Below are 20,348 nucleotides of genomic sequence, written 5' to 3' on the forward strand. Positions count from 1 at the left end.
GAATTGGATATTTGAAGAATATAAAAAGATATGGAAAAATCACTGGGAATCAGCATTACAATAGTTAGATCCAATGCTGAGCTAGGACCATTTTAGGCTCATACAACAATCTGTTGAATGACCAATACTTGGCACCAATGATTTCATCAACAACTGCAACATACATTTATATAGCGCAAGATAGCATTTTGGAGCCCTTGGGAATTCAATCTCCAACACTGCGATCATAGTATGTACAATTTTGCTGAGAGGGAAACAGTTTGAAGCCCTCCGAATGTTCCCCACAAATAGAGGAGAGAATCAGCACTTACATTTGATTATTTATTCAGAATCAGATGCAAGGAGTGCTGAATGCCGTTCTGTATGGCATTAATGAAGGCCTGATTTGTTACTGAGTTTCATGGACCTGTTGATTGAATGGCCTGAATAAAATGGAGGAGGAGAAATGTGAAGAAGAAGAAAAATACAGGACAGGAAAAGACTATCACAATAATAATCCTAGCCTTTGATTTAGCAGCTATAATGTTGAAACATTTTCAACACACTTTGTTATACTTACTCTCAAGTTAAATGATAGAGAGGACATCAGAGGTGCTACTGAAAAAACAACCACTAACCAAAAAATGCAATTTGGTAAGCTTCTCTTCAAGCAGGATTTCTGTGACCTGGGTTCAAATCCAGTCCATAATGATGGATTAACGTTTCTTTTCTCTGCAGGCTGTAATTGGCCTATATGAAGCATAGGCTCAATTCCTAATAAGCATGGTCACACAGCGCAATATTTCTCATAACTCAGTATAAATTGGCAACTGCATTTGGACAGTTTATATAGATGGCTGGTGTAGGAAATGGGGGATCACAGTGGTGCAGTAGAGGGTGGAGGGTGCTCTTCTGAGATTGGAATTAAGATACATTGAGGTCATGTCTCCAGGTCTCAGCTGTTAGGCCCTTTAGGAACTGTTCATGTATAATGAACATACAGGAAGCCTGCAGTTTCTCCTTAGCAACACTGTCGCAACCGTTGATGTTGAGCAAACTAATTATAGAGGAGCTGCAATTATCACAGTTTGACACCTTACTAACCTTTTGATCCTATAAGAAGTTAACCAGTTACCACTACAGATTTGTTGATTTTAAATTTCTGAACTACAGCTCAGTCCATTCCTACACAGTACTAGGTATCACTGTATTTTCAGAGGTACAGCTCTTTATACGAATTGTTAAACCCATGTTCCATACTTCTGTTCTTCAAGGTGACAAGTTTTTCCTTGGTATCCTAAACAGCAATTCTCCAGATTAATTGCCTATTCACAACATATTGAATGTATTGGAGTGTCAACCTTGTCAATGACCTCAAGTCCTGACATGAGGCTTGGACCTTCAACCTCAAGAGAAGGCGTGTAATTGGACTTGTGGTACAGATCAGCCATGATCTTATAGAATGGCGGAACAGGCTTGAGGTGCTGGATGGCCTACGTTTCTATGTTTGTACGAGAATGAAGTTTCTCCCGGTGTCCTGGCCAACAATCCCCCAAATAAAATTGGTCACTCATTCCATGGCTGTTAATGGTAAATTGCTATGTGCATATTAGTTGCTGCATTCGCACATAAAATATGTACAGTCACATCACTTTACAGCTTATCCCGTGAAGCACTTTAAGATGTCTCAACAATGTGATAAGGTGCTATATCAAATGCAAGAATTATTATTGTCATGAGTCTCAAGAAAACCTGCAACTCTATCACTTAGTGAACCATCAGTCTTCAAGTCATTAAACATTGCAAATACAGCACCTCTGTCACTTGAGTCTGCTTTGTAGAGGCCAAGACTGGATAAAAAATGTCATCGACCTGAAGCTTAAATTGAAGGCACATGGGTGAAGAGGTCAATACATCCATCTTTAAAAAGGTTTTAAAAATGACCAACATTTATCTCTGGCTTTTGACAGGAAAAAGGAATAGGAGCACAGCATGTGAAATGAATTAACAATGAAACTTGATCATAGGAAAGCATGAAATAACCTTGCTAACCCTCTGCATACAGTACATAGATATATAATAATTCTTGTATTTGATTTCACACCTTATCACGTCGTTGAAATGTTTCAATGCGCTTCACAGCATATACATTAAATACAGGATATAGATAAAAGAAAGAACAGAAAAAGATCCCTGAGATCTATCAAATTCACTTCTCCTATTCCACCTTCCACTCAAAATTCATCAACTATTCTCACCTGTTGTTGGCCATTCAGTCCCCCTTTTGGGGAGGTGAAAAATCAGGGGAAAAAAACAAAAACAAGGTAAATTCATGGTACCAGGCAGTCCCTCTGGACTGAGAGTCCCAAGCCCACCCCAACATGCAAGTTCTCTCATCTACCTCTACAAACCAACTCTAACTTCAGTCACTAAAATATCTGCTGCTAGTGGCAGTTCTGGTCCTTGTATTGTGAAAGCTGGCAATTCAATACAGTACGTTCCTTTGTTTACCTAGCAGTAATAAGCGCTTTGGGACATCCTCCTGATGTGAAAGACGCTCTATAAATATCATTTTGTTGTTGTTGTAATAAGGAACCTGGTTGTCAGTCGATTGGCGGATTGCTTTCCCGAGGGGTAATAAACCCTTTAAAAAAACATTAGGTCATTCAATCCATGATTGTTTTGGGGACAGTGCTGTGCGGAATTGGCTGTGGTGCTTCACCCACAAAACATACACTAAATTCACTTTACAATATTCTGTGAAGCGATTTGAGACGTTTCAATGACATAAGGTGGAGTCATGTAGCTTTGTTGTTAGAGTGCTCGCCTCAGAAGTGAGAGGACCTGGGTCAATTCCTGGGCAGGGCAAAAGTGAGTCACTTTTTAATATCTATCTCAGCCCAGCTCAACTTTTTAATTTTTCACTTGTCCAACTGCACATCTTGAATACTGCACTATACATTTTTCGACAAAACAATGGGTCCGTACATTAACAGCAAAGCAAGAGGATGAACTGACCAGAAATAATCTCAAAGTTATTTTGATTTTATAAACAATCTTCTTCATTCTCTGGATATTATTAAACCTTCATGTCTAAAACTCCCTTTTGACTGTCTTTATCATGAAGATTATTTTTTTTTCTGTGGTTCATTCCTTATATCAACTTACTTGACCTGTTACTGATGTCTTGAAGGATTATAGCATGCTTTCAGAAAAAAGACTGGGGTAGAAAAAGATACCACCAATATGATTCCTGCAGCAGCTCAGACTCATGTGTTACATTTACATTGAACTACCTACATGCTGGTGAATTACCAAAGGAGTCATACATATGAACAACAACAACAATAACATTGCATTTGTATAGCGCCTTTCACATCGGGAGCATGTCCCAAGGCGCTGGACAATCAGTGTTTCGGGCTCGAGCTGGCAGGATCAGGGAGTGTGGAGAGCAGCTGGAAAGGAGGGTGACCAAAGGCACGGTCGAAGAGGAGGATCTTGAGATGGGTCTTGAAGGAGGCAAGGGAGGGGGTGATGTGGAGGGACTGCAGGATGGCGTTCTAGAGGGTGAGGGCAGAGTGGCAATGGTGGGGCAAACGAGGTGGGGAACGTGAAGCAGGCCTGAGCCCGCTGAGTGAGGGAGCAGGCAGGTTGGTGGGGGGTTTGAAGATCGAGAGGTAGTGGGGAGCAAGGTCATGGAGCGCTTTCAAGTTGTGGACCAGGATCTTGAACTGTATCCTCTGTGTGATGGGAAGCCAATGTGGTCAGGCGAGGATGGGGATGATGGGGTCATGGAGCCTGGTGCGGGAGAGGACACGGGCTGCAGAGTGCTGGATGTCATGCAGTCTATGGAGGGAAGAGTTGGGGAGGCCGACAAGCAGGGAGTTTGCTTAGTCAAGCCTGGATGCAATGAATACACGTACGAGGGTCTCGCCGGCCTGCAACCCTCATAATATAATATGAATCAGATGGTAAAACAAAATGAAGAAAGAGATGGAAAGTGCTTTTTTTTAAAAAAAATCCAAAAACGAGGCAGGAGTCTGACAGAGATGGCCTTCTTCTGCGCAGCCCATTTCTATGTGTCTGATTAATCGTTGCAAGAATTTAAATTTGCAGGGAATCGACCCTATGCTAATGATGTGGAAACGACATGATCCATGTTAACCATCGCCAATTGAGATTTTCTTAATAGTGTTTTAAGAAGGGATTTACCAAGATAACTGTTTTTGAGTCGCTGCACTATCGTTGTTGTTTTACACCCATTTGCAAGAGTAGGAATGGTGGGAGACACAGCGAAACCTTTCCTCATCGTTCAAACCCTGACAGTCCGCGCATTTTCTCGCCACAGCATTGATCAGAGAAATGCATTGACGCTCAAACCGTGAACCCAAACCCGCGCAGAGCTCCGGTGTCTTTGTCTGCAAATGGTTGGGTCACGAATTTTGAACACTCGTCGCATTGCAAACCTCCCAACTGTAGGAACTCGGGATGGTTTGCAATGCAGTTGTTCAATGGGAGTATTATAAAGGACAGAGAGTGGGGTTTGGAAATGCTTTCGGGGGAGGAACACACACACACACACACAAAGAGACGCGTATTTTTGTAATATTTAAAGGTATTGCAGTTTGCAGAGGGTCGCCGAGCTTTCCTTTGTGATGGAGGGCAGAGTATTTGTCGGAATCATTGAAGATGTGGTGGGGGGTGTGGTGGGGGGTGTGGGGTTCAAGGGGACAATCTGTTTCCAGTGGAAACGTATTATTCTGTGGAGTCGTCAGTGAATGCATATTCCCCCCTTCCTCTCTCTCTCTCTCACTCACTCACTCACTCCCCTCCTCCTCCCCACATTGTGCAGCGACTCGAAATTTACGAAGGAAACGTGGGAGTCGGTGACATCCCGGTCCATCAGCACCAGCGGGTCAGCTCCGGGTGGGGTCTGATTGGCAGAGCACGAGCGTCGACGCTGCATGTAACGCCACCGGGGACCGGAGCGGACCCCCCCCCTCCCCCCCCCCCCACCCCACCTCCCCCACCTGCACTGCACTGGGACCCCGCACCGCAGTCGACCACAGAGGAAACACGCGTGAAAGTGTGTGGGGGTGGGGGGGAGAGAGAGACACTCGGCGACACTGTTGTGACTCGCGATCTTGCACAACCATCAGGAAGACGAAGGAATTATTATTATTATTATTATTTTTTGTGTGCGCTCTGCAAAAAGGGGTCATCGATTTGCACCTCCTCCCTCCCTCCCCTCCTCCTCCCCTCCACAACGATTCAACAACAAATAACAATCCTCAACAAAACACACACACACACACACAGCCCCGAGAACCCGGCAGGTGCTGTGTGTGTGTGTGTGTGTGGAGGGGGAGTCTCGGGCCGCTCCGCCGTGAAAAAATGTGCCGCGGGCGACTTGGCCTCTCGCGGCCTCCGTTCCAGTCGCGGCGTTGACAACGGAAGGCATATGCGGATGGCGTCGGGGGTCGGGGATTGTGCCTCGGTAGCGGCGTTCGGCGTGGACGAGCCTCCTCGAAGTTAACAAAAGAGAGAGAGAGCGAGAGAGAGAGCGCGAGAGGAGTGAGAGAGAGAGAAAAAAAAAGGAGAAGAAGGAGGAGAAGAAAGTTGTGGGTGTGTGAGAGGAGAGCCCGAGGCGGCGCGCGGGGGCTGTGGAGGCGGGAGCAGCTCCCGGGGCCAGGGTTCGGATTTGGAACGCGGGTGACGCGCCGCCCGGGGCCAGGGTTCGGATTTGGAACGCGGGTGACGCGCCGCCCGGGGCCAGGGTTCGGATTTGGAACGCGGGTGACGCGCCGCCCGGGGCCAGGGTTCGGATTTGGAAGGCTCGCGCGGGGGTCGGGTCAGGGGTCAGGCGGCGGCGGCGGCGGCTGCTGCTGCTGCTGCGGCGGCGGCGGCTCCTCCTCGTTGTCTCGGCCGCAGGCGATGCTGACCCCGGGGCTCGCGCGCCGCCGCCGCCGCCCGCTGTGGGTGGCCGTGGCGGCGCTGCTCGTGCTCCAGGCCAGCGGCGGCCACGCGCTGCTGTCTGCCGTCGCAGGTGTGCCGGCGCTGCCCGCCATCGCCCTCAGCCTCCTGCTCGGCGTGGCCGTCATGCTGCTCGTCGTCGTGGTTTGTACGCGGGCTCCAGGCCACGCCGCCCGCTCCGCCGCCTCCGCCCGTGACCGCAGGGCCCCGCCATCGCCATCGCCGCCGCTCGAGCTGCTGCTGCTGCTGCAGGAGGAGGAGGAGGAGGAATCGGCCGCCTGGAAGAAAGCCGGACAGCACGAGGAGGCAAAGAAGAGGAGGAGGAAAGAGAAAGCGAAGGTAACAGCTGAAAGCAAAGTCAGTGTGTGTGTGTGTGTAGAGAGAGAGAGAGAGGAGAGAGAGATCAATGTGGATGGAACTGGTCAATTGCAAAGCTGCTGCTGTGTTTGTTGTGTAAACGGTGCGGGAGTGGGACCAGACCAGTACTTTAGCATCGCTGGACTCTGGGCAAAGAGCAATCAGGGCCACTCTGGCGAGTCTCTCATGGTTGAACTTTGCCACATTCAGGGCCCAGGAGGCAAACACTGCCAACAGACACGTGTAGTGCACACAGTCAGCGATCAACAACAACAACAACAACAGCAGCAGCAGCAGCACGTTCAACCCAGTGCTGGGCGCAGGGTCCCGGCACAGCCCCCCCCCCCCCCCTGTATATGGGGATCCTGGTCCATGGTTGGATATGATGTTATGATTTTGATGGCAATAAGATTCCTCCGTCCACACGTCCCTCAACGAGTTTGGTTTTATTGACCACTGCGCTCGTTAACAGCTCTCTGCCCACTTCACGCGTGTGGCGGTGTGGCTTTTCCTTCGTGTGGGAGGAGCGATCCGGTGGCATCAGATCCGAGTGTCAGTTTTAATCAGATGTTTTTTTTTTCTCCGAGCTGCTGCCTCCACTGGGTTTCCTTTTACTCTGTGTGTTATACCTTCCAGATTTGTGTTTCAAAGCAAAAAAAGAAAGTTGTGAAACCTTCGCAGTTGCAACGCCAGTGAAATTGCTAGTTCTGCACTGAACAGGAGTGATTTACTCCCAAGGTCTGATTCACGCTGCTTCTTAGTGCTTTACATATTATTACAGATCATCCATAGGGCTGTTTTTTTTTTTAAATTTTCCCTTCACAGTTGTCTCTTCTGCACCGACTAAAACGAACCGAGTTTGCTGTCTGGTCTGGTGTAGGGATGGCGTTCGTTGCGAAATGATGTTCGTTTGCATAAGTGGGAACTTCATTCACAAACTCACCTGAGCTCCAGAACTGGACCTTTTTATTAGAAGTATTTTTCTAATCCCTACCAGATGTCATTTGATTTGTTTTTATTTGCAACTGAAGTATCAGTCGTCTTGTCTATGTTAATACTTTTTTGAAGCAGTTTTTAAACTCAGTTACACTTCACGTTAGCACATGAACAGAAGAACTGTATTGTGTGCTTGGCTTTTAAGGTTATTATTATGGAAGTAGTTGCATGATTCTGTCTTAAACATCTGTATACCTGGTCCATTCAAAAGCCCTAAAACATCCTATGAACAGAACAAGAGCTTTGTCAAACCATGGGAGTGAGCCCAGAACACTTCATCCTGCTATATTTATATTTTAAAAAAAGAATCCTTACATTTTCAGCACCTTTGGACGTCCTCCTGACGTGAAAGGCGCTATTACAAATGTAACTTTGTTGTTGCACAAATTGCATGCTCCTGAAATGAAAGTATCTTTCAGGTAATTTCAGGATCAGGACTCCCAACGGAATTATCTCAGTACCTGTTTGATAGTGAATTGCAGCCAAAAGCATAGTGACCTGCCACCCGGCACGGAGCATAAATTCAATATTATTCAGCCAGGATCTGCCTGCAGAGAAATCAGCAGAAAGGAAAAACTGCCTATGCATACAGTTTTTTTATGATATTTAGAAAGAGAAAAAAAATCCTTACATTTTTATAGAGTCCTTCACATCTGGAGAATGTCTCAAAGCACTTTACAAGATATACCGTGAAGTGTAGTGACTATGCAAATGCCAGGGATTTGTACATTTGAAAATTGTAAGTTTAGTCATCTTGAAAAATGTTTTACATTTCCAGAAAACTAAATTATGTATTCTTGTATTCTTGCAACTGCCTTTATTCTTGTATTTTTAAAATGTAAATGTTTCTTCATAATCACAGGGAGAAAGCTTGCCAGTGCGCAATCTCCACATAACTAGTTGCACTAGATATTTTTTGCATTTAGTTAGGTGAGAGGTTTAGCGGCTTGATTTTAGTTTGTGTTCAGTTGATTAGAACTTTAGGTGGTCTGCATTCATTTTCACACTGGTCCTTAATGCTGACGTTGTTCGGTCAGTGATGTTATTTTGCAAATTCTTAAATATTTGATTATAAGCGGTTTGCATTTCCTGTTTCTGAACCAACAAAGTGCAGCAATATAGTGCAGTTAAACAATGTTTACAGAACAAAAGTAGGCTGTAGTCCTTTGCATCAATGCTACTGTTGCACTCTAATATTGTAGAGTAAAAAAAGTACTTTATTGTACTATATTTCTCATAAGCCTTGCATTTTGTCATAGCACCTTATCACATCGTCGAGACACTTCAAAATGCTTCACAGGATATACTGTAATGTAGTCTAGCAATGTTTATTTTGTGGCTGCGGATTCATCCAATTCCTTTTTAAATGCTTTTATAGCTGCAACTTCAACGGCCACTTGCAATAATGAATTCTATATCATAACACTGCGGGGGGGAAAAAAACCTTCTAACTTCCTTTTTTATTCTGAATCACCAAAGTTACCAGTTTACTTTATAAATTAAGCTCGGTTCACAATGGATAAATGGAACTCTTGGTATCATACTGAGCTATACAGAAAAGGAAAGTCCAAGATGTGAACCTTGGTCTAGGCAGTGACAGCTGAAAGCAGTAAGTGAACTGTGTGGTTGAAATTGCGCTTGCCAGAAAAATATAGCCGAAATGTTTAAATGACTGAAATAGCGTCTCAGGAAGTAAAGTGCAACTCTTGCAGGGGACACAACGTATGTGACTCTGACCTGTAGGAAGTTTGCTCCACCAGTATCACAGTCAAACTGAGGTTGGTATGACATGCACAGGGGGTTGATTTTCTGCAGAAATTCCACTTGACGTCTCAGTTGTTTTTTTTCCAATGTCGAGGTGTTCTTTTTGCTACTGTTTTTCCACAGTGTGCATTTTCAGCCATCAGAATCTCCAGGGTGGAAGAAGGCGGAGTGGAAAGTCACTCAGGGTTTCTGCTTTTGGATCAGAATCCAGTAGCACATACTGGAAAAGAGGACTTGTGTGGATTATTGGTGAAAATAGAATTGGTTTTAGTCATCATGCCTTACATGGGGGAGCAACTTCATTATACAGTGTGTAGGTTTACTCAAATTAATAGCATAAGACTGAAATCTACTGCAATGCTGTATATCATAATTGTTATCCTCCTTGGGGGGAGTTAAGTGGGGTCTCCTTGGAGTTGAACTGGCCCCAAGGTGACGTGCAATGTTGGAATCGAGCCAGCCCTCTGGCACTCGGTAGCTCCGTTCCTGAGCCAGGCGGGTCTACAGTATCCCAGGGCACTGCTGATGACAGCACAGCCCGCCCGGCTCATGGAAGGACAGACTGGGGGCAGGGAGTCATCCCACTCAGCTCCTGTTGATTGTGCCAAAGCTCTAGCAGGTAGGGTGGGCAATCTGGACAAGCAGCGGGAATGCTTGCCAGACAGTGATATCAATGGCAAGCTATGCGATTTTAGCTGGTTAGACTCCAGCAATACCCTAACGCACATTCTGGGGACCCCAAGCCTTGGCTCTTGCCAAACTGCGCCTAATACTTTCTAAAATTAGATAAGCAGGATGCATCCCTACAGGCAGAGAGTGTGTGCAATTCCATTCCAGCAATCTGTCTCTGAAATTTCTATGTGGAGGTGGGATGAATGGGATTCTCAGTTTAGTTTGGATGCTCTTTTAAGTACGGTGGTGGGTTCCCACATGTGTTCGATACCCCGCTGACAAAAAACAATCACAGCTTTCAGTTGAGAAGGGTAGAAATGAGAAAACTTAAAAAAAACAATACATCTTTTCTGATAATCGCTTCAGTGTTGCCACACCAGCCATCAGTTGTTTGTGTACTCTGAGATGAAACCCTGTTATTAACGCTGCATGCCAGTTAATGGGCATTATTTACACAAGGCCTCACATAATCTCTCAAACATTCCATGATGTTTGCTTAAAGTGGTAATGGATCACAGATGCCAATTTCATATTTTAAAAAAAAATGAAAAGTTTGAAACCAGCATGACTAAGAGAATCTTTTGTTATGTCGCTGTTTCTCAACTACTTGAAACAAAAATAAAAGTGTTGAGGGTTTTGACTTGCATTAAACTCCTTCCTCTGTGCTGCAATGAGAAGGAGGTCAAGCCTCACAACTGCCACCCCCATGAAACGTTTTCGAATCAGATTTAGGACACCACTCAGTTTGAGCCCAATGTATAAATTGTACGCTGGATGTCAAGTTGACATGAATAATTCTGTAACGCTTGTTTGAGAAGGGAATTTCTTCTGCCCTGGGCATCAGTGTCCCAGATCAATTGCTCACTTACCTTGTGGCTTTTAATGAGATCTAATCAATGCAATTGGCTGCCTGCAAACACAGTCACCACACTCGACAATAAATACTGATTGCAGAAGCCCTTCAGCTGTTGGAATCATTTCCATTCTGTGTACTGATAAGCAAATTCAGCCACGTTACTTGTAAACCAGCCAAGGGTATTATATAGCAGAAAGCTCAGCAATCTGTTTTCCCCTCCAAAGAAGGCAAACTGTTTCAGAAGTGTTCTTAGTGAAGAAAGCATTGCTGCAGTAATTACCAAATACAAGAATGAATAGCTCCTTCAGTGTCTTCTTACTTCATTATTGTGCTTGCTCTTTACCACTGGTATATTTCTTCAGGTTTTGCTGCTAATGCAATTTATATNAAAAAAACTACTGTTATTATTTCTCACTATGTATTCTAAATGTGTGAATAGTTAAGAACATTGTGCGTTCAAACAAATGCAACAGCAACTTGCATGACAATTTCAATAGAATCCATTTTCTGTTAACATTTAAAATTTAACAGTTTTGAACCTTCAGTTTAGGGTCATCACTTACCCATGAATTCCGCAAACAAGATTTTCACAAAAGTTTAATGCTCCATATTGTAAAGAAAAAAAATCTTGTACTTTTATGGTGTCTTATCACATTGTAACACCTCAATGCACTTTAAATCCTGTAATTCAGTGGTTAAGAGCATTCGCATTGTAAGCGAGAGACCAGGGTTTGATTTCCGGCAGGGCAAAACACTGGACAAGTTTCCTTAGTTCAACTCCTCTGTTTACCTAGTAGTAAGTAGGAACGTGATCATTAGTCGATTGGCAGATCGCTTTTCCGAGGGTAATAATCCTGTTTTTAAAAACAATAATAATAAATTGGTCACTCAATCCACGACTGTTAGTGGGACACTGCTGTGCGCAATTGGCTGCCGCATTTTGCCCACAAAATATACAGTCAATTCACTTTACTGTGTCACAGAGCTCGGTATTTCATACCCAATGCTTCATTGATTAGAGTTTCTCGAGTCAGGAGGACAAAACCTCCTGTCATAACCGCCATAACAGGATAGTCTGTGAAGAGCTTTGAGACATCTCGAAGATATGAAAAGGCGCTATATCAAATGCAAGGCTTATTATTAAATAATCACTGTCAAGCATACTGACTGTTTTTATGGGCAAATGTGGCAGATATGTTTACACAGAGCAAGTTTACAAATATAATTTTGTTATTGTTGCTTTCAGTGAAACACAATTTTACTCGAACACTTTATAATCCTTGAATTTGATACATTGCCTCATGGTGAAGTTGAATGTCTTGAAGTGCTTCTAAGGATTTTACAGAAATGTGTAGTGACTGTATTTGTAGGAGAGTGTGGCAGCCAATTTATGCTCAGCAATGTCCCAAAACTGTCATGAAGTGAATGATCAATTTTAACTAGGAGGACTGTTTGCCAAGACATCTATAGAAACTTCTTTTCAAATAGTGGCAGAAGGATCTTTAACATCCACCTGAACAGACAAACAGTCTTTAATGTCTTGTCCAAAAGATGGCACCACCGACAATGCAGGCTCCCCCAGCGCTGCACTTGAGTCTCACCAAACTAGTTCAATGTTTCAAAATGCAAGAAAAGTTTATTATCTGTTATCTGAACTTTCTCTTACATTGAGATTAATTTTAAAGAAAGGCCAATTTAGAAAAATAGTAACTGTACTACATGCATGGAGTAGAAAAGGTCTATTTTTCTCTGGGGTCCATTTAAGACGTCTGGACGATGTGATAAGTTAGTTATCAAATGCAAGGATTATTATTATTATGTAATAGGCGTTTCATCGCAAGCTTTGAGTCACCTAATGACTTCCTAACTTCATTCATTTTCTCTGGGGATGGGGAGGGTTCCAAGTCCAGTGATGTATGACAATTAGACTTTGATTTTTTCATTTAGTTTTTTTTTTAAAAGCAGCTTTTTAAACGTATGTGTTTTGCAGATGTTCTGAACTTTGGAGTTTAATAGATTATAGGAGGTTGCTGTGTATTTTCTTTCCCATAGCTACAACAACAATAACAATTTGTATTTATATAGAACCCTTCACGTCGGGAGGATGTCCCAAGGCACTGGGAAATCAGGACCCAAGCTGAAGATTGGGATCGGTAGGGGTGGAGGGCAGAGGGGTTGGGGGTAAGAGGATGACCAAAGGCACGGTTGAAGAGGAGGGTCTTGAGATGTGCCTTGAAGGGGGGAAGGGAGGGAGCGGAGCAAAGGAATTGTGGCATTGAATTCCAAAGGGTGGGGGCAGAGAGGTTGAAAGCCCTATCACTGATGGTGTGGCGGTCTGGGTTGGAAGCATGGAGCAGGCCAGAGCCTGCTGAGCGTAGGGAGCGGACGGGTCGATGTGGAGTTAGAAGGTAACGGTGGTAGGAAGGGGCAAGGCCGTGGAGGGCCTTGAAGGTGAGGATGAGGATTTTGAATATCCTCTGGGGGATGGGGAGCCAATGGAGCCGGGCGAGGATGGGGGTGATGGGGTCAATCACGGAACCTGATGCAGGAGAAGACACGAGCTGCAGAGTTCTGAATGATTTGCAGCTTGTGGAAGGAAGAGTTGGGAAGGCCGACGTCGAGCCTAGATATAATGAATGTGTGGATGAGGGTTTCAGCGGCCTGAGGAGTGATGCAGTGACGGAGCCAGGCGATGTTGCAAAGGCATGTGGAAAGCACGGCACAGATGTGGGGTGGGAAGGACAGTTGGGATCAAACAAATCGCTGGGGTTCCAGACTGGCTCAGTGAGCTGTAGAGTTCATCCATGGATGGTGATGCTGCCAGCGGCAGAGCAGGTAACAGTGTCATTTAGTAATTGGGTTGCAGCCTCACATTCTACTCAAAGGGATCAAAAGTCGAAATTCTGTTAGCACTGTTTTGTGTATTCTTTTGCTCCGAACTGGTAAGACATGAAAGTTCTTCTTTTTAACTATTAGCATCTGGCAGGATCATAAATAGATGAACCATAGCCAGTCAGAAGCTGTTTTCACAAAAGGGTGATAAGTGCCACCTTTACACGTCTTCCATATATAAACGCTATTTGAATGAGCGATGGAAATGCAACCATGTGGAGTGCAGAGAAGTGAGGTGGGAGGTGGTAGGAAGCTGAGCTCTAGGACACAAGTGGCCCTGGTTTGTTGTGCATGAACTGCAGAGGTGTTCTTTCTGGAACAGGTGAATGAGAGTGAGTCGTGCCAGTGGTTCCACAATTTCATGCCTAAGGATGCGAATGACATTCGGGGAGTTAAAAGTCGGTGTGAAGGTGAGGGAATGTACCCGATGATGTCAAGGGCATCTGTTTCAAACACGCATCTTGCATGTGATCTCAAATACGGGGTCAGCATAGTGGAGAAATTAATGACTGTGCAAGTGCGTGCTTTATTCTCGGGCAGAATCTGCACAGAGTTCCAATGGTGCAGATTGAGGGCCCCTAATTATATTAGAGGCGACAGCGGCAGAGGAATTCATAGCTCTGCTGAAGCTATTGAGGGACACCACGAGTACAGTTTATCCAGGAGTTATTACAGACAAGTTGTTCACATTATTATTCTTTGAATGGGAATTGTCCATTTTTACTTTGTTGCCATAATCACAATCAAAAAGGTGCTTCTGGATTGTTCATGAAACTTGCCCACGTGCTTCTTATTTGTATATATCAGCTTCACTGCCATCAGCTTATATGGCTTAACATTTGTCTTTGATTTTGAAAAAGAAGTCTTGAATTAAATTTCAATTTGGAAGCTGATTTTTCAACAGAAAAGAGGCAAAGTGGCATCCAAATTAAAACTGAATTGAAAACTGTTTTCCAAGATTCCACACAATCTTAAATTTTAAGACAATCGTCATCTTCAGCCTAAGAACATGGGAAATGTCAGACCTCAAATGTTTTAAGTTCTATATGTTATGGGTTTCAGTGTGTACAGTTTGCAAGGGATGTGTATCTAATCTTGCTTGCTATCTTGCTTTCAAGTGGAACATTTTCCCTACAATAATGATTTCTGAGTAGAAAATGTAACCTATCCCCGAGAAACTTTGGTCATCAAAAACAGTACAGAAAACTCAAACTATCAAAGATTAATTTAAAATATGGTTTTGAAGCTTCCCACTCAGAGTAACTCCTATATATTTTAGACAAATGTAGATACTGCAGCTTCAAAGGGAAAGTAATATTTACTTTTTTTAAATTTTATTATTTTTAAATACACACAGGAAAAAAAATCACTCTTTTTTGATTGTTAGAACCATTATTTACAAATTTAGGTCAATATTTCATTATCATGAAAAAACATGTATTGTGTTATTTTCATTCACATCAAGAATAGGATGAATAGGACATTACTACGTTGCCGTATGATCTGAAAATTATAAAACACCATTGTTTTAAGGTAATTTTTCAGAATTGGGCAGCTTCTTAAAATGATACTTGCATTTAATATAGTGTCTATATTACATTATGGGACATTACTGTGAGCAAATTGGCTGACGTGTTTGCCTACAAAATACATATCACTCCACTATAATAAATCCTGTGAAATGCCTTGAGATATTTTGATGATGTGATCAGCCGCTATATCAAATGGAAGGGTTATTACTATTATCCCTCCTGTCCAATGTCCGTTTCAGATCATTCTTGAAGTGTTTATCTAATTCCATTTTAAAACATTGTAGTGAAAGGTGCTATTTATATAAATTAAATAGTTTTTGTATTCAAAAATAATTTCTAAGTCATCCGTATTATTTATACTTTAGAATTGTATACTTTAAAGATTTTGAAAAATCTTAAAAGTATAAAAATGGATTAAAAAAACATTGCAAATTATGCATTTTAAGATATTTAAGAAAGCTATGAATAAAATTGAATTGGGTTATTTTCAATCTACAGATGGGAATAGAATAATTTCAAGGTGTTGAAAAAGTTACATTGGTTGCTCGCCCATGTACTATTTTAAGGAGTTCTCTTCCTGAAAAATATTATTGGTAAATTTTTCACAAAGTCAGTATTCCTTTAAGGCTGTAACGCGGAGGTTAGGTTGATTAGGCTGGAAGCTTACAATGAGGTCAAGTGACCAAAGGATACACAGAGGAATGATTTTGTTATTGGATACTGTAGGCATCAATGTTTGCTAGGAATCTGTGCTTAGTTGAGGAAATATAATCGTAATGATGGCATAGCGTAAAGAACGATCTGCCTTGGAGCAGTTTGTGAATACACAGAAAGTAAATCTGTGTATTTTTATGTCAGCTCCTCATTTTGTCTTTTATTGAATTGAAACCTGCAAAAGATGAGGGGTTGTCTATTGCAGAACGTAACTAGATTGTAAACTGCACACCAGCTGCATTTTTCTAGTTAATTTATAATGCAACAATGTTCTAACTTTAATTTCCAATATATGATGAAATATGTAATTACAGTACACTTGCCAAATTATATTCACTTGGAAAACTATGCAGATTTAGTTGATTAAACTCCAGCTGTATCCCCAATGCAAACTCTCAAGTCTCCAAGCTTTTTCTGTCACCAACCTGCGCCTAATACTCTCTAGAATTAGGTAAGCAGGGTGGTCCCTCTGGGGAGAGAGCACACATTGCATTGAAGACACGGAAATCTCCATTTGTAGTTGGCATTCATGGAACTCAGTCTGGTTTGAATACTCTTTAAACATGGTGATGGGTTTACATATGTGTCAGACACTCAGCTGACCGAAAATAAAATTACTGAAGAAATAATCATTGTGAAATGAAAATATTTAATGTACTATATACTTCCAGATTATCAAATGTGTTCCTATTTTTTGATTGAAGGAGCCAGTGAATGGACATCCTCCCATCTCTAATGATATAGAACTGCTTGTTGGGGAAGAAACCAAAGGTTTATTAACAGCAGAGAAGAAACAGATTAAGGTAATTTCAAGATGATCATTGTTTATTCATTTAACTCTGTAAGCTATTTTATAACTCAAATAAACACAATACATATGCTCCGCAGCGGAGCTCTGCTCAGCGTGACGTACTTTTGGTTTCCTTATCCCATACATTTCACTCAAAAATGCTTTACTTACGCTACTTTCTTGCCATGTATCTGGGATGGTCATTGGTACAGGGAGGTCCAAGACAAACGATAGAGAGAAAATCCTTTAAAAGAGAAGTGGGACAGGATATCTGTTTAATTCTCAAAGATGCCTTTGGTAGAGACATGAATCATTTGGGCACATCAATACTTTTGATATTCAACATGAATTATTAGCACATATGGAAGGCTTTTAATGGCCATTTTTTATTCACAAATACATATTTTTGACTTTTTCTGGATCTATTTTTTCTTCTTAAAAAAAATGGGAGAAAATTGCGGGAGGGGCAATTTAACACAATCAAGACCTGGGTAAATTCAGTGAAAATCAGGATTTATTTTGGAATGCTTTCTCATTTCCTTAAACCCACTTATTCAGAAACTGGATTACCTGCAGTAGTACTTTCCTCAATGGACATGAGAACCTGGTCTCAATGCACATCAGCCAAGTGTCAGTCTGACTCAGTTGGTAGCACTCTCACCTCTGATTCTGATTGTGGAAGGTATAAGCCCACTTCCGGTCTTTGAACTCATTATCTGGACTGACATTCTAATGATAGTGCTGAGGGTTTTCTGCGTTGTCAAGAGATGGTCGTCCTTCGAAGAGACGTTAAACGTGAGTTCCCATCTGCTTCCTAGGTGATTGTTAAATATCTTAGGGCACCATTCAGAAAGAGAAGGGACTTTCTCTCTCCGGGTATTCTGGTCAGAGATCCCCCAAATAGAAGTTGGTCATTCACTTCATTCATGGCTGGTTGTGGGACATTGCTGTGAGCAAATTGGCTGCTGTATTTGTCAACAAAATACACAATCACTGCAGTTTACAGTAAATTTTGTGAAACACTTTGAGACTAACTCCTGACCTGGAAGCCACTCTTATCAAATGCAAGGATTGTTATTTATTATCATTATAAATTGTTTTCCCCCCAGTACAGGTGTAAATCAATGCACTTTTCCAAAACTGACTCTTACGTAACATTGCCAGATCTAATCTTAAAGCGAAGTGAATGTGCACACAATCACTGACCCTTGAAAAAGTTGTCAAATTAGGAATTTAAAAGTTGAAAATTAGGTGAAAATAGATTTTTATTTATTCACTTTTGGTGAGAATTGGTTTAAAAGAAGATGATCCTCATACACTTAGAGCCACAGAGATATACGGCATAGAAGAAGCCAATCGTGTCTGTGTTGGCTCCTCAACAGCGATTCTTCTAGTGCCACTAACCTGCCTTTTCTCCATATCCCTGTAGCTTACTCTTTCGAAGGTATTTATCCAATTCTCTCTTAAATACCAATATGGATACTGCCTCAACCTCAACTCCCGGCAAGGTGTTCCACATCCTATAACAACAACTTGTATTATATAGCGTCCCTCACGCAGGGTACCATCCCAGAGAGCTTGACAGTGGCGGAGCACGACGCCGAGCCGGTGGGGGTGAGGGGAGGTGACCCTAGGCACGGTCGAATAGGAAGGTCTTCTTGCGCGACCTGAAGATGGGGAAGGATGGGGCAAGGCCGATGGATAGAGGGAGAGTGTTCCAGCGTTTCGAGGTGCAGAGGCTGAAAGCGTGGCCACCGATGGTGGAACGGAAGGCACAAGGGACGTGCAGATGGCCAGAGCCAGTCAAGCCGTGAAGTGAATGACCAACTTCTATTTGGGAGATCTTAGGTAGCGAGTTGTTGGTTGGGGGTAAGCAGGTCGGAGACATGGGGAGGTGCAAAGGCATGAAGGGATTTGAAAACAAGTGTGAGGATCCTAAGTGCTCTGTGCCTGAAAAAAAATCTCACCTCCCCATTTGCTGGTATACTAACTATCTTAAATTGATACTCTGTAGTTATTGATTCACCAAACTGTGGAAATTATTTCTCCCTATTGGCTCTATCAAAACACCTCACAATTTTAAGGATTTGTATCAGGTCAATTCTCAACCTTTGTTCCAATAGAAAGAGTCCCAATTCCTCCAATCTCAGTTCATACGCCAAATCATCCTAGTAAATCTCTGCACTTCCTCGGTTGCCTTGACGTCTTTCCTAAAGTGGGGTGACCAATACTGGACATAATATTCTAACTGAGGGCTAACTAATGATTTACATACGTTCATCAAATGCTGCTGATGGCTGAAGACCAGAACATGTCAGTGGACCAGAACACATATCTTGGGTTAATTTGCTTTGTATAAGTTTTCAGGCTATCTTCAGTGCTGTGATGCAAAGTAATCAGAGGTACTAACTCTCAGGAGAGATCTGTACTTTCGTAACACTGTAATTACTTCAACCCCTCTTAGAGATTCTCAAATGGTTATTCCTGCCTCATTACTCTGTTTCTCTATTCGTCACCAATGCTCTGCAGATAAAGCAGAGCAGTAGAGGGATGGCTGAGCCACATACCAAACTCGCCGGATGCTTGTGTGACGGGACACAGGAATTTTCAAGGACCTTTGCAAAATCCTGCATCTGTGTCAGACCAGGACTGCCCGGGTTAGATGCCAAATAATAGACATCCCTTCCACCTGGTAGAGGAACCCGCTGCAAGGGGACATAGGCTTAAAATCAGATCTAAGAGAGTTAGAGTTGCAAGCAGGAAGTATTTCTTCATACAGAGGGTTTGGGAAGCTGTGGAATGCTGTGTTCGAGGTAGAATCAATCGGTTCGCTTAAAAGAGAGATTGATAATTGGGTAGTAGAGGTATAAAAAAAGGTTTGAAAGGGCAAGGATTGGGATTAAAAGATTTGATAAAATCCAATAAACTGGTAAAACATGCTCAATAGACTGAATTGTCTTTTCCTGTTCCTATTTTCCTATTGTCCTAAATGTCTTTCTGCATGTTTGCAGGGCTATGGGGAGAGCACGGGGAAGTGGGATTGATTTGGACAGCTCTTTTAAAAGAGCCAGCACAGAGACGATAGGCCAAATGGCCTGCTTCTGTGCTGTATAATTCTATGATTCTATGAAACACCATCACTAGTGGGCATGAAACTAGGAACTAAAAATAAAATTTAAGTAAATCTGCAATTTCCTGAAAATTGAGATGCTTCCATCACCAAGGCTGTGAGTTACAGTTGAATCTGTTTTTATTACTGCTGACTTCATTAAGTCAGTGCATTTTTTTCAATGCAAGGAAAGCGCCAAGACAAAGTGCATGTTTAACGCTCACTAGTGCACTTCATCACAAAGTGATAGTGATAGTTTTGCACGTATTGCTGACTCATCCAACATAAGTAAGCCCCACTACATTAAATTGGATTGCTGCAGTGTTACAAATTGACACTGGGGGAATATTTCCAATCACCATATTTTATTTTAAAACAACGATGCTGGTTTCTAGCTGCCAGGGGTCAAGTTTATCAGATGCTTTGATGAAAGTGTACCCCGTTGGAGGAGATGGATATACAGTTTTCTTTCAATTCATTGTTAGTCATAAGACAATAGAAACAGGTTGGCAATTTCAAAAGGGAATTGGATAGTTTTGATGGGCATCAGAGGCTATGAGAAATGGAAAGCAATCATAATTTGGAAAATAGGATGAGGAGGATTCGAATGGACTTTTCTTGTTTAGTACAATGTTATGTTTTTATTGTTGATGGGTGAGATGGTAAAAGGCAATTCCAGTAATTTAATCGTAATGAAGTACATAATATTTTTTC

The 20,348-nt window shown here is 42.5% G+C and overlaps 1 protein-coding gene across 1 annotated transcript in view; it reads left to right on the forward strand.

The window, feature by feature from the left end:
* The first annotated feature begins 5,913 nt into the window (after positions 1-5,913).
* The window catches only part of metadherin (protein LYRIC), a 42,849-nt gene continuing 28,414 nt past the window's right edge, over positions 5,914-20,348 (forward strand). The window contains exons 1-2 of the mRNA XM_042332786.1: positions 5,914-6,291; positions 16,440-16,538. Coding sequence (XP_042188720.1) covers positions 5,914-6,291; positions 16,440-16,538 — 477 coding nt within the window. The remainder of the gene's footprint in view (positions 6,292-16,439; positions 16,539-20,348) is intronic.

This window comes from Callorhinchus milii, unplaced genomic scaffold (assembly GCF_018977255.1).
Source record: "Callorhinchus milii isolate IMCB2004 unplaced genomic scaffold, IMCB_Cmil_1.0 Scaffold3, whole genome shotgun sequence".
NCBI lineage: Eukaryota > Metazoa > Chordata > Chondrichthyes > Chimaeriformes > Callorhinchidae > Callorhinchus > Callorhinchus milii.